Source organism: Erithacus rubecula, assembly GCF_903797595.1.
Source record: "Erithacus rubecula genome assembly, chromosome: 1".
Classification (NCBI taxonomy): Eukaryota; Metazoa; Chordata; class Aves; order Passeriformes; family Muscicapidae; genus Erithacus; species Erithacus rubecula.
The window spans coordinates 77,386,720-77,399,879 of NC_136658.1; the positions used below are offsets into that span (position 1 = coordinate 77,386,720).

At 34.7% G+C, this 13,160-nt stretch overlaps 1 protein-coding gene across 3 annotated transcripts in view; it reads right to left on the reverse strand.

The window, feature by feature from the left end:
• Positions 1 to 13,160, reverse strand: part of TNFRSF19 (TNF receptor superfamily member 19) — a 55,281-nt gene continuing 42,121 nt past the window's right edge. For all 3 annotated transcript variants that reach the window (XM_079309439.1, XM_079309441.1, XM_079309440.1), the window contains 5 exons: positions 8,685 to 8,849; positions 7,308 to 7,433; positions 6,482 to 6,584; positions 4,051 to 4,451; positions 1 to 2,222 (listed from right to left, as the gene is read on the reverse strand). In XM_079309439.1, coding sequence (XP_079165565.1) covers positions 4,058 to 4,451; positions 6,482 to 6,584; positions 7,308 to 7,433; positions 8,685 to 8,849 — 788 coding nt within the window. In that variant the 3' untranslated portion in view covers positions 1 to 2,222; positions 4,051 to 4,057. The remainder of the gene's footprint in view (positions 2,223 to 4,050; positions 4,452 to 6,481; positions 6,585 to 7,307; positions 7,434 to 8,684; positions 8,850 to 13,160) is intronic.

Here is a 13,160-nt window from a genome sequence, read left to right on the forward strand (position 1 = left end):
TGGTTCATGTAACATTTTATTCACAAGTAGAAAAAGTATTACAAAACAATTTATACAAGATTTTAATTTACATTTGTTAAAGGAGTATTTAAAATAGCACTGTAAGTCCCTAGACATGACATGTGGGCAGTCTAAATGCAGTGATAGTGGAGGTTTTCTATTGGCATGTACAACATTGCTTGCCACAGGCAATATACAAAAGACCAATTTGGTTAAATTAACAAAAAAAGTATATACAAAATATACACATATATTTAAAAAACACCCTCTTAATTTTTTTCATTCCAATTGCTCTCAAGCTTTCACTCATTAGAAAAAAAAAAAAAGAAATATCTTTCTCTAGAGTTGCTGGATAAGAAAATACAAAGTTTAAATTCCAATGGGAAAACATACTGTGGCAGATGCTGGCAAAATTTTTGAACATTGCTTTTCCAAGAACTTTATTAGTGAAAAGTTAAATTTCCATATGTTCTAAAACATTTTGCCATATACTGAAATGCACATTGGATTCATTTTCTATTTACAAACTATGTACAAAAAGCACCTCTATATGCACATGTAGTGAAAAATAATGTTTTGTAACTTCTTAAATTTATGAAAGTATACAAAGAAATTACTCAAAATTACTCATATTTAAACATTTATGTGAAAGAATTTATCTGAGTAATTGTACTGCATAACTGCTTATTATTTCATCAGTGATCAAAAGGTGTTATCTACTACTTTAAAACACCAAACCAAGCAACAGCAAAAAATTACTTGGGTAACTTGTTCACTTTGGTTTGGATTGGGGACTTGCTTTTGCACAAATGAATTATGTCAGTGGTGAAGAGCTGGAGCATCTCTCTGCCATGGCTGCCTGTACAGTTTTTAGCTATTTCTGTGCAGGTCCAACCTTCTTCTGTATGCTCCAAAGCAAAAGTCTTTTTCCATAATGGATTCTGAATACTGTCTCAACATTTCCATTGCCACACAAACCATCTGTGGAAAGTTGAGTAATATTTATTACCAATTTGCATGTTTCACTGATTGCTTTGCTTTAGTCAAGGCACATTGGGTACTTTAAGGAATAATTGCTAGAGTTCATCACAGACAAGTGTGAGCTTGTTGAATGTAATGAATCAGTAGAGGTTACTGGGATTATCCACAGAAGGAAACAATATTTTAGGCATGAAAATGGCTGAAAAAATATATTAAGGGATGGTGATAAGGCAAACCACTTTTTAAATTTTGTGTGGAAAATATGGATTGAGAGAATACTGTAGTGAGAAGGACAGTGTCCTGAATGAGACAACTAAACAAAGGAATTAGTTCCTCACAGAGCTTGACCCTTAAAAATAATGCATCAATAAGAAACCTTGGTAACAGTCTCACTGTGTAAATACTTTCATGGCACACCTGCTGTAATCTGACATTTTGATTTGACAGGTGATTACAATTATTTCAACATTCAAAATTATATGCTATAAAAAGAAGTGCTGTATTTCAATACTGAGACTACTGATTAAACACAACGTTCTTATCTATATGTCTGACCTTCATTAAACTAAATCTAATTTACAGCTAATCTCCTGCTACACTTATCAGAACAATGCCACCTCCCACAAATGCAATAATTGGATGGAGGGGACTTCAACCACACATACTGTAACATACTAATTCTCTAACTCCCCAAACTAGCTTATTGACTATAGTGTAATACATAGTAAGAGCTTCAGTTTATTAATAGGTGATCCTTTTATAAACAGAAATGGATTTTTTACGTCCTTCAATAGCAGGAATATTATTTAAAACTAGAACCAGCAGAAAAAAAATCCTAATGTATGCACAAATCTGCAGGCAAAGTAACTGGCCCCATGTTGTCCCACATCTTCTGACACCTGTAGCCATATTTGTAGCCCCTAAATACAGTGAAGTATTCTTATTTCTCACTGTATAAACTATTAAACTCACTCCATTAGACATTTTGAGATTGAGGAAATAGAGAGATTGAAAAGGTCATAAATCCACTTTCAGGGTCTTCATAGGATGCTCCTTGAAGTTTAACTCCACAGCTGTTACAGCTCAGACACAACTGCTCAGAAGGTGTGAAATGATGCCATTTTTTCCCAGCTGGTTTGAAAACCATGCAACACTGAAGACCAGACTATGTTTGATGAGAATCAGCAGGGGAGTGTAAGGGAAGCATTCAGCTTTAGTGCTGAGACAAATAGCTCCAGTCCCTAAAAAAAGTGACAGAAGAGTGGTTACATAAATTCATAAGAAATGTGCATGTACTTCTATATTTGACTAAACATTAAAAGAGTAGAGGTATACTTATTGCTTGAAGCAAAATTCACCTAAACTGAACATTAAACCTGCATTAAAACCCACATTAAAAAGCTTAGATTTGTGTGTATGTATATAAAAATATGCTCTATTCTGGTTTTATGTTATTCTTTTGAAATACAATAATAAAACATTAACCTGTAATACATTCACAGGCAGTACAAAGACTATCCCTTGCCTCAAAAATATTTCAGAAAGACATGAAAGATAAAGAGCAGGTGGGAAAAAATGCTATAGACTGAGATGAAATAATTGTCCTGGAGTTGTACAGCTGGCCAGTGTTCATTCTGAAAATACATGTCAAGCAAGCCTAGGCCTTGTCCTGTCCCATGAACACTACTGATATTTCTCTGCCAAAAATGCACACTTAATGATGCACCTTAGAGGCTGAATGGGGAGAAATTGTACAAAATGAATCAGTAGGGTCTATTACAGGAAAAAAAATGAAGAAAAACTTAACCCTCCTGAAAACCTTGATTATTCAAAATTATTCACAAATCTCAGTAGTAATAGATGACAGCAAAAAACTATCAAACCATACAGGATTTTGAGATGCTAGAAAAGCTGTCTCCATACACATAGGAATCAATAAGGAAATTTACAATTCAAATACCATAACAAGTATAGTGAAATAAAAGCTAATTCTGTAGTCATATTTTGAAATTCTATAGTTTTTTTGATCTAAGAAAACACTTAAATAATATTAATCACATACCTCTGAAGTTGAAGCATGGTGGGAAAACACCCACAAACATCTGATTTTTAAAATCTTGTTAGTATGGAAATGCATTCCCTTAAAACATCAAAAACTGCTGAGAACTAGCAGTGTTGAGATCTGAAGTCATATCAATGTCACTGTCCCTTCCTACATACATCTACAGAGTACAACTGTCACCAAATGATATTAGGCACAGGGAGAAATAACTTGCCATCAGCACACAAGCCATAATTTGGGATCCTTTAATAAATTAGTTACTTGGGGGTCCAGATTACTTCTAAAAGTAGAAAATTCCATTTTAAAAATATGAAGCAGTTAATACTAAAAATATATATAATGATGAAGCAGTTATCAGAGTGACTTTTTGCAACATTTCCTCTGTTACATAGTTGAGACAATGGTTTATCACATCTTTGCATTTTGACCCCAGACCTGCATTTCCCCCAAGCTTTTATAGATAATGTTGCATTTTATGGACTGAGTTTTGTTTTATCTGATGACATGGGAATATAAATGGCATTATAAGTCATTTGAGATTCTCTTGTGTTTCTACTACTACTGCAGTAGCCCACAGAAGGGCTTTGTACATATTTTTAGATGAACACTTGTACGTCCTTTATGTTTTGTTTGTAGTAAGCAAAGTTCTCACTCATAAACAAAGGCTAGCCTTACACAATGGTTTGGTCATAAGGCTATTAAGCTGAATTTTTCCCTTGAAATTGAATTAAAAAATTCTTTGATTAAGGCTGACTGATGTACAGACTTACCCCTGTATTCTGGTTAATATTATTTCAACACCACAGTTTGCATAATTACACCTTTCAAATTCAGTTAATGATTTAAAAATGTGAAACTGCTGGATCTCTTGTAGAGGTTTAATTTCAGCAATAGCTAGGTGTAACCTATAGAGAAATATCACCCTACAACTTCTTACAATTCTATTTTTATCTAGCTCTACATGCCTGGAGCACTCATTCTCATTCCTTTGTAGTTATGTTTTTTACCTCTTTATCAGTCTGTAGAGTCATTTGTTGTTCCATTACACTTTGTCTTTGGCTGGCATTCAGCAGTCACCGAGTTCTGAAGTGATGAAGCTTCTGTGCATGTTCTATGTTCGGAGATTTCAAAGGACTTTGCAACATTTCCATCAAGAGACTTAGCTGAAATAAGTATTTCACTTAGTTCCTGGTTACTATCCAATTCAACAGCAGCTGCATTTTCAGTCTCAGGGCTGCAGGATTTTGCAGATCCTCCAGCCAGTTCTGAATATGATTCACAGATAGAAATGCTGTCACAACAAGCTGAGTTTTGCATAAGAGGCCAAGCATCTGGAATGTCTCCACAGGTAGAGTGTGAAAGAGAACCAAGGAAAGCAGGAATCATTTCTCCAACAGAATCAGAAGCTCTGCAGAAAGACAAAAAGTACATGGTATACAAAGCATTCCAGAAAACATTATCAGTACTTTAATTACTTATCATTTGTAATTATAGGTATTTCAAGAAGGTTTAACAGTGTTATATTAATACTCTAGAGACATCCTGTACAAACAAATTCTATTGGGAAGGAATACAGTTTGTTCCTTGGCTTGTAATGACAAAAGCTCTGGTGAGCACCACTTTGGACAGTGAATCTGGGATGCCACTAAACATGAACTACAGCTGGGGTTATTTAGGGTCATACATGACAAAAAATACTATAGTAGTGTTCAGATATAAACACTGTCACAAAGAAAAAGGAATTTTTTTTCTCAGTGCATGGAGAGGGGAGTATTAAGATGTAGCAGATTAAACTGCAGCAACAAAGATGGTTGGGCAGAGTCTAAAATCTTCAGGACCAGGGAGGTTTGGTTGGTTTGGGCTTTTTTCTCTTCCAAACTGTAGATAGACAAATATCTAATGGAAGTAAAAGAAGTAAATTGGCTTCAAACTGGGATAATGGAATAGGCAACAAGCCTTCTTGAAACCTTGTGTTTGCTTTAAACCTGAAAACACATTCATTTTAGATTTTTCAGTTTGTTCTGTCTAGCCTTCAGAATGTGAGAAGTTTTTCTTCTATTCTCTTTTACATGGAAAGGACATAATATTAAAGAAGTGCAAGCATTATTTTTATTTTATGGAAAATGGAAGAAAGTAGAAGTGGAAACTCAGTATTATCTACTTCAAGTGTATTTAAAGTGCATGATAATAATGACATGTGCCAAACACTGTTGAAAGTCCAGCAGTGTTTTTCACTATATAAACAGCAAAATAAGTACTAAGAAAACCAGGAAGTTATATCAATGTGTCTCATTTCCAAAACTGTCTTCAGATTTTTAAAAATGCAGAGGCTATATTAAGTCTGATATGCAGTGTGAAAAAACTTGTCCCACATTTACACTCCTATAGGAGTTTTTAGTTAGCCTTACTAATTTCCAAAACATGATGCTTTAATAGCTTTGATGTACACACAAAGCATTTTCAGAGATGAGGCCAAAAGTCAGGACATTGCACCACAATTGAAGGAAATACATTATTCTGGCAAAGGAAATTGGCACAAGCTCCATTTCTACTGGAAGGAACCACAGGATCTTTGATGTCCCCATAGTATGGATATTACAGTTATTTTTAAAGCCTTAACCAAAAGATTCCTCAAAAAGTACACAACTCAATTTGCCAGCCTTGGTGGTATACAAGGATGAGTTGATCTTGTTGGTGTTTAAACAAGTTGTTAGAGAAAACTCAGATATTTGTACTTAGGTCACTAAGTCACCTTGCACAAACAACATTCATGAAGAAGCTGCCTCTACATTTTTAGTTACATGTGGCCATAAGAACAAAACAGCTGAAGATCAATTTACAACTCATATGGAAAATTATTCTAGCCAAAAGAAATAAATACATCCTGTGTTAAAATCTGTAACCAGGAAACTCTGAAGGACACCATAAATTTTATATATTTAGCTCATGCCCCTGCTGTAAAAATAACTACCCTACTACTGCACTTATACTCAGCTGATTGGGATAAAATAAAGATTAAAACCTGCTAGAAATTCAGAAATAATAGATATTTCTAATCTTGAAGTCCTAAAGAGTTTCTTAAAAAATCTCCTTGTCACTTGTGAACTGCACCTCACTCTCCCCAGATTCATGGGTTTATACAGCAACTTCCTAATCTCTAGCAGATGAGGAGGCCAAAGTCTCTAAGGTGCCACAGAATGAAAGGAACATTATTTGCTTGTGAGAGCAGCCACTTCTTCAGAGAAACCCATGAGTCAAGTCAGCATTTACTAAGTTATACTGAATTTTTTCCCCATGAACCTATTATTGCACAACATGGGATGATATGGATACAGTTCATCAAAATCCACTTCAAGCAGCTGTTGTCTTTGTATAAATATGGATGTGACTGCATTAAAAATACTTCATGTTTAATACACATTTGAAAAACTAAGTTACCTTTCATTGAGTGTGGTCTGTGAGTGGAAAGCACAACTGTGACTGCTGTGCTCCATGCTACAGGTCTCATCACAGCACAGTGAGGGAATCAAGTGAACTGGTCCTATGGAATGAAAGTTAATTTAATAGTGTTAAAACTGTCAAAGCTCTGTATAAACTTAGTCTCTGTTCTTTTTCAAACTTGAATATTAGTTTGCCAGTGACATTATAATACATGGATTGAGAAAAGAGTTTTCTTGCTGTAAAAATATTTTTTAAAAACATCTTTATTCCTTTGAAATTGAAATATTTATAAAAGCCAAGCCTTTCCTCCAGGAGCAATAGAGAAGTCAGTCATGAGTACCTATTTTTAAAATTAATTTTCTTCTCAGTTAAATACACTTAAGTGGAAGCATTCTCAAGCTATCAGGATGATATTTATATCTGTGCTTTTGAGTTAAATTATGTATTTCTTAATGTCATAACTGCATGTGTTCTGATATGACTTCACAAAATGGCAATAATTTGAATTGTCCAGGTTGTTAATGGCAAATTCTCTGGTAAATCCTTCACACTAATTTAAGTCTCAAAGTCAGATGCAGTACTATTTACATCAGAAATAAACAAGATAGACATCTTAATTTTTTTTTCAAGTGAAGTCACTAAAATGAATATAAGGAAAAAAAAAAAACCCAACCCAAATAGCTACTTAAAAACTCTTTCATCTTATTAAGAAATTAGCCTAGGATAAGAGCTAGTTTGACAGTGTTAGCTCTGCAGTTAAGTTTAATTGTCACAACTCTAGTGTTGGATAAAATAAAGTGACCTTTCAGTAGACCTAGCATACCACATGTCTGTGATGCACTTCTTTGGCACTGGCAGCATGTTCTGTGGTCATATTCACTGAGCTGTGGTCTATCGAAGCATGATAACTCAGAGCCATTGTAGTGAATGTCTTGTGATCTCAGGGACCCTTCAAACAGAGTGAATAAAAATCTGTGTCAGTAAGTGTTACACTTTCTCCTGCTCAGAACCCTCTCTTCACAGAATATGTAATTGTCATGCTATAAAGTATGCCCATACTTTTCCCAACTGAAAGATCCACAGTGACTATGTGGCTTCCAATAATGTAAACCACAGATTTTACAACAAATCTTAGAACAGCTGTTCAACTACAGCCTCTTCTAGGAAGACATCTGCTCTCATTTGGATGATTTGAGAGTATATCTTATTCACTGTTACATTTTTGCAGTGTTTAATGATTCTCAGTGATTCCCATCTGAAATTTTCCAGAGTCAGCTTTCAGCCACTGCGATTTTGTTTATATTATCTTAAAGAGCTTTATATTAACAGCAGACTTCCTTTAATCTCTATAATTGTAGGCCAAGGCAAACAAGTTACTGCACTTCACTAAATGAAGTCTGAATTCACTGTGTCAGATCTCTCAAAACTCATGTGTAAAGCAAATTCTACCTTAGGAACAATTCTTACAATGCTTCAGTAAAGCTTTTAATTTCTGCTTGTGCTGAAAGCAGCAGTAACATCAATTCATTCTATACAGTATTTTTGTTTAGCATCCGGGGTTCATTAGATGCTACAAACATATTTTAATAGAAGTTTTATAATACTATAAAAGGAACAAGAGTGCTTTTCACTTTCTTCTTCCTTAATTTAAATTAAGAGGCAGAAAAATGTTTATTACAAACCAATTGTGTTGAAGAGCCGTTATGGATTTTAAATAAAATTACAAATCTTAGTCATTTAATTAATCTTGATTATGGCCATAAAACCAAAACTGTTAAAGACAAATCTCTCATCTACACTGGCCACATTCATTATCTTGATGACCTAATCTGTGTTTCACAATAGCATTTGATGCAGAGGTGTTCCAAACTGGTATTTCCACATTGACATTGCAATTCTGTAATGCCCCATCTTGGATTGTGAACAGTCCAAATGTATCTGTGCAGCATCTAGCAGAGAATGGCATGGAATTGATGCAACTGGAGTATTTCTGGGCATTTACATAGCATTCTCTCAGTAGCAGCTGAAACTTCCACACTGAGCTGGCCAACATGGATGGGGTCCTGGGCTCTGCTACATCGACCATCTCATTGCTAAATTTGCTTAAAAAGACACTTCACTTCTTTATCTACCGAGAGATCTTCCAAACTAAAACCACTCTATAAATATTACCAAGAAACAGTGATAATTGGAAACTCACAGCTTGGTTTCTTCTCCATGAACTGCCTCTTGCAATAGATAACACAAAGGATGAGAAGAGCCAAGAGCACTGTTGCAAGTGCACTGCAGATAACAGCTGCTAGAGCAGTGTCTCGAGGACTGGAAGCAGTTGAAGGGATCTTCACAAGATTTACCTTGGTGGTACCTGAAATATAATCAAATAATAATTAAGGCAAACTGCAGCCATTTCCAGAATATAGGAATATAGGAATGTAAAGGAAAGTATGGGAAACAGAAGAGGTTTGTGGCACAGGGAAAAAAAAAAAAAAAAAAGAATGTATTTATTAGTTGCATGTATAGACAGATATGATTATCAGTACCCTCAGTAGGAAAAGCAATTTTAGAAAAGATAAATTGCAGAATGCACGATAATGAGCAGAGATGCACACAAACACTTTCACACTGTCCATGAGAATGGAATCAGATCCTCACCATGAAAACAAAGACATCTGAATGCTTAATATCACATGAACTTAATATGGAGAATGTTTCCTAGTGTAGAGTTGAGTGATCCACTAGAGGGAGTCACAAATACATGAACTTCCCTTAATAAGGAAACTTTCTGGGTACTAAGACACCCACAGAAGTTCAAATGCTGTCAAAATTATGATCCTGCTTTGTTGCATGTGTCATGACACCTTGGTCATTTCCAAGATCAAACCCAGGATTTTAACTCTGCCAATTCTTTTTCTTCAGAGATTTTTTTAAAATACTAGATAATACCTCTAGTCAACATTTAGAAGATTGACTTTATTCCCAAATTAGTGAAGACTTAACCAATGTTTCCAGCTACAAACATTTTTACCTTTAAGTGGAAAATGAAAAATACTTTTAAAGGATCAAAACTTTAACTACAACCGTTGAAATGGTCTTAAATTATGTATTTTTAAATTAAATTATTTTTAAACAACCTATGAATTTTGACAGCCCACCTATTTCAATCTACTTTGAAGTCCTCCTAAATTCAATGAGAAAAAGGAATAAAACATAGAGTACTTCTATGGCAACAAAATTTTAAGAAACCACAAATCATATTTTACTAACTTACAAAAATAAGTGGCTGTGCCTATTTGCCCCAGAAGACGTTTGGTTAAAGCCTAAAGACTATAATATCCTAAGAAATGGTCCATGCAGTCATAAGTTTAAATTGTGAGATAAATGTCTGCCAGAGTATATGAAAACCTCTAATCAAATTGTACATAAATACAATTGTTCAATATCGTTACTGCAATTTCATAATGGCAGGAGACAACTTCCAAGCTTAGTTAGTGCAATCAGTGGAATTGTATTACTCAGGAATAATTTTCTGCAATAGTTATGGTATTTCCTCTACACACATCAAATATGGGCACCAAATGATTTCTGGTACCTTATTGCTTTGTTACAATGCCTATAGGGATTGACAAAACCTAGGCACTTTGAAAAATCTACTTAATTCTAAGATTTTAGACCACTTTATGCCAAAGAAAACACCATATTCTATGAAATAAAGGATCCAGAAAATTAAAGAAATAACCCACCAAATGTATTGAATAAAAACAGAGAGAGAGATCAGATCATGGCCATTATTAAGAAGAAAGAAAGTTTAGTTGTTCATTTCCTGATTTCAGCATGAAGAGAAACAAGTGTTACTGCATTTGCATCTGCTTAAATATTTCCATTTACCTTCAATTTGTACTATTATGTTCCACTGCCACATCAAAATCTGAAGAGCAAATTTACAGCAGATCTTTTTCACATGCTTTCAACTCACCCAATTGCACTGAGTGGAGCAACTGCAGAAAGTGCAACAGAGAGCCACAAAAATGACTGAGGAACTGGAGATTCTCTCTCATGTGATCAAAGCTTCAGAGAGCTGGGATGGCTCAAGATCAAGAAGGCTCAATTTGTATAAATTTGTATAAATCCTTGGAGGGAGTGCAGAGAGGACAGAGCCAGGCTCTTTCCTCAGACCAGAGGTGATGGGCACAAACTAAACGCAGAGGGACCCTCTGAACATCAGGACACACTTTAATAACTCTGAGACTGGCACAGATACATTTCCTCTTACACAGTTATTACCTACCCTTCTCCTCATGGTCTCCTGTAATCCCTACTAGCCCCAGAGCTAAGTTCTATGGCCTCTTTTGCCAATCTCCAATGTTATTTTTAAAGAAAATGCAGTAAGTGTCACAATCATTTTGCTACAACTAGAATGCTCTTGGCAGAAGCACCTCAATTGTCCACAGAGAAAACTTTTCACTCAGTTATTAGGATCCTTGCAGCTGAAGTTTTAAGTTTACAGTTTTAGCAGACTGAAGAAATTTCTGCATGAAGTTCCAGGATATCTGTGAGAAGCAGTAAATCTGTATAAAAGCCTGTCTATATAGCAATGTGTGCTGGCTTTGGTGTGAAAGTTAAACTGTGCTTTGGTATCAGGTTTTCAATTTTAGTCAACTGCCTGGTTTAGTTTTTTTGAAGGTTAAGGACAGATTGGACAAGTATTTAAAAACCAGACAATAAAATCCTGATCAGAACATCTTCAAATATTTTTCATCTCAATACACATCTTTGCATTAATGTACATAAGAGCACAGTTCTTAATAATTAGGCCTTCATAATTTGTAGAAAAAAGAACTGTCAATTTTTTAGGACAAAAAAAGAAATAAAGCACTGGAGATGAAGCTTCTATACTTTTGTCCTATTTTCAAGTATGGCTACATGTTACATATTCTAGGGAAATATAAATTATATATTTATTTAATGCCAATGAGTTATATGCAAACTGGAAATACAGTGACTTCATTTTAAATAGGGATGGCAAAATTGAAAGTTTTTTTACCCATCTAGCTATTTAAGATTTATTTGGTTTTGTTTTTTTTTTTTTTTCACTTGAGAAAGCAATTTTCTATTCCTGAGAATGCCTACCACTCATCTTCACCTTCAAAGAACTTTTTGGAATAGCTGCTCTGAGCAGTCCATTGTAGTCTAGCTCTAATTATAATGATAGTGATCTTCCCTGCAGAGACCAACATTTCAGAAGTGGATTGCTATTGTGGAAGTGGCCCGTTGGGCATTGCTGAACTCTGCTTTCAGTGTTACTCAGACATGTATGCATTTTCATAAACTCTTTCTTTTCACAGACTTAATGGTCCCACTTCAGTAAAGCAAGGAGTTGCATTTTAAATTTAAACTTGTACTTACATCTATTAGATGATTACATGATTAAATTTAAATATGCAATTAAACACTTTGTGAACAAGATGAGATACATTCAGAAAGGAGGGAGAAGGTGCACACTCTTTTCTGATTCTGGAAAGCATGTGCATATTACCCATATTTCATTTAAGAAACTGATTTCCTTTTTTAAGTCTTAGTTCTAACATATTCTGAAAATGTGCTGATGTTGAAGAAGAATTACCCAAAAATTACCCAAACTGTCTCCTGCATAATTTTGAGCAGTAAACCTAAATACACATTCTTCCCTTAATTAACCAATATTACATTATAATGGCAGTATATGCAAAGGTGTGGTCCTTAAAAGCAAGTAAAATTTCTGTTAATCCAAGACAGTTAAACAGCAGTAACTCAGATAATATGGAACACACAAATCCCTGCAGTATCACTAAAATTTCTGCCAATAAGCAGAATAGCTGAATTTTTGGCCTATTATACCATACAACAAGAGGCAGGGCAAAATTTAAAAACACTTCCTTTGTCACTGATTTCATGTTTATTTGTTTATTTTATCCTTTTAGAACCATATTTAATTACACTCACTATTGGAATCAGCACACCTAAAAGAAAGCTTTTTATGGTAGATCTGCCATATGAAAACAGAACTTACAACACTGTGTTTTCTGCTATGCATGCAGGAAATATATACTAGCTGGTAAAGATGAGGAGAAAAAAATGTGGAATATTATGTTTGGGTTTCTCTCTTAACATGTCAAGTCCATGTTAACCTGAAGAGAGTTTACTCAAAATAACTGAACTAATCCAAACTGGGCTTCAAAAGCAGTAACATGGTAACATTGGACAGAATGCCATCTGTTACCATCAGGATTGGAAGTAAAATGAAAAGATTAACATGTTGCTAACTACTGGAATATGGGTATTCCTGGTCCACAGGGGAAAGGAATATTTGCCTATTACAAAAACTGTTTGCCCATTACCTTTACGTTGAATGGTCCGACTCAGTGGTATCAACTTTAATTTGACAAGAATTAAGGGCTCAGACATACCCTCAAGTTATGTAATTTAACAAGTTCCTGCCTGTCAGCAGAACTGCAGTGGCTATTTTTCTGTGTGCTCTTGATCCTCAGACAAAGCAAGCCAGTCTAAGGCAATGTGGCTCACTTTGAAATTCCTTCATTTTGAGGAAAAAGCAAAACAAAAAAAAAAATTTATATTAATTTAAAAGTAAGAAGGCAGTTTGTTTATCTAGCCCCACAGAAGCAAAAGCATGTATTATATA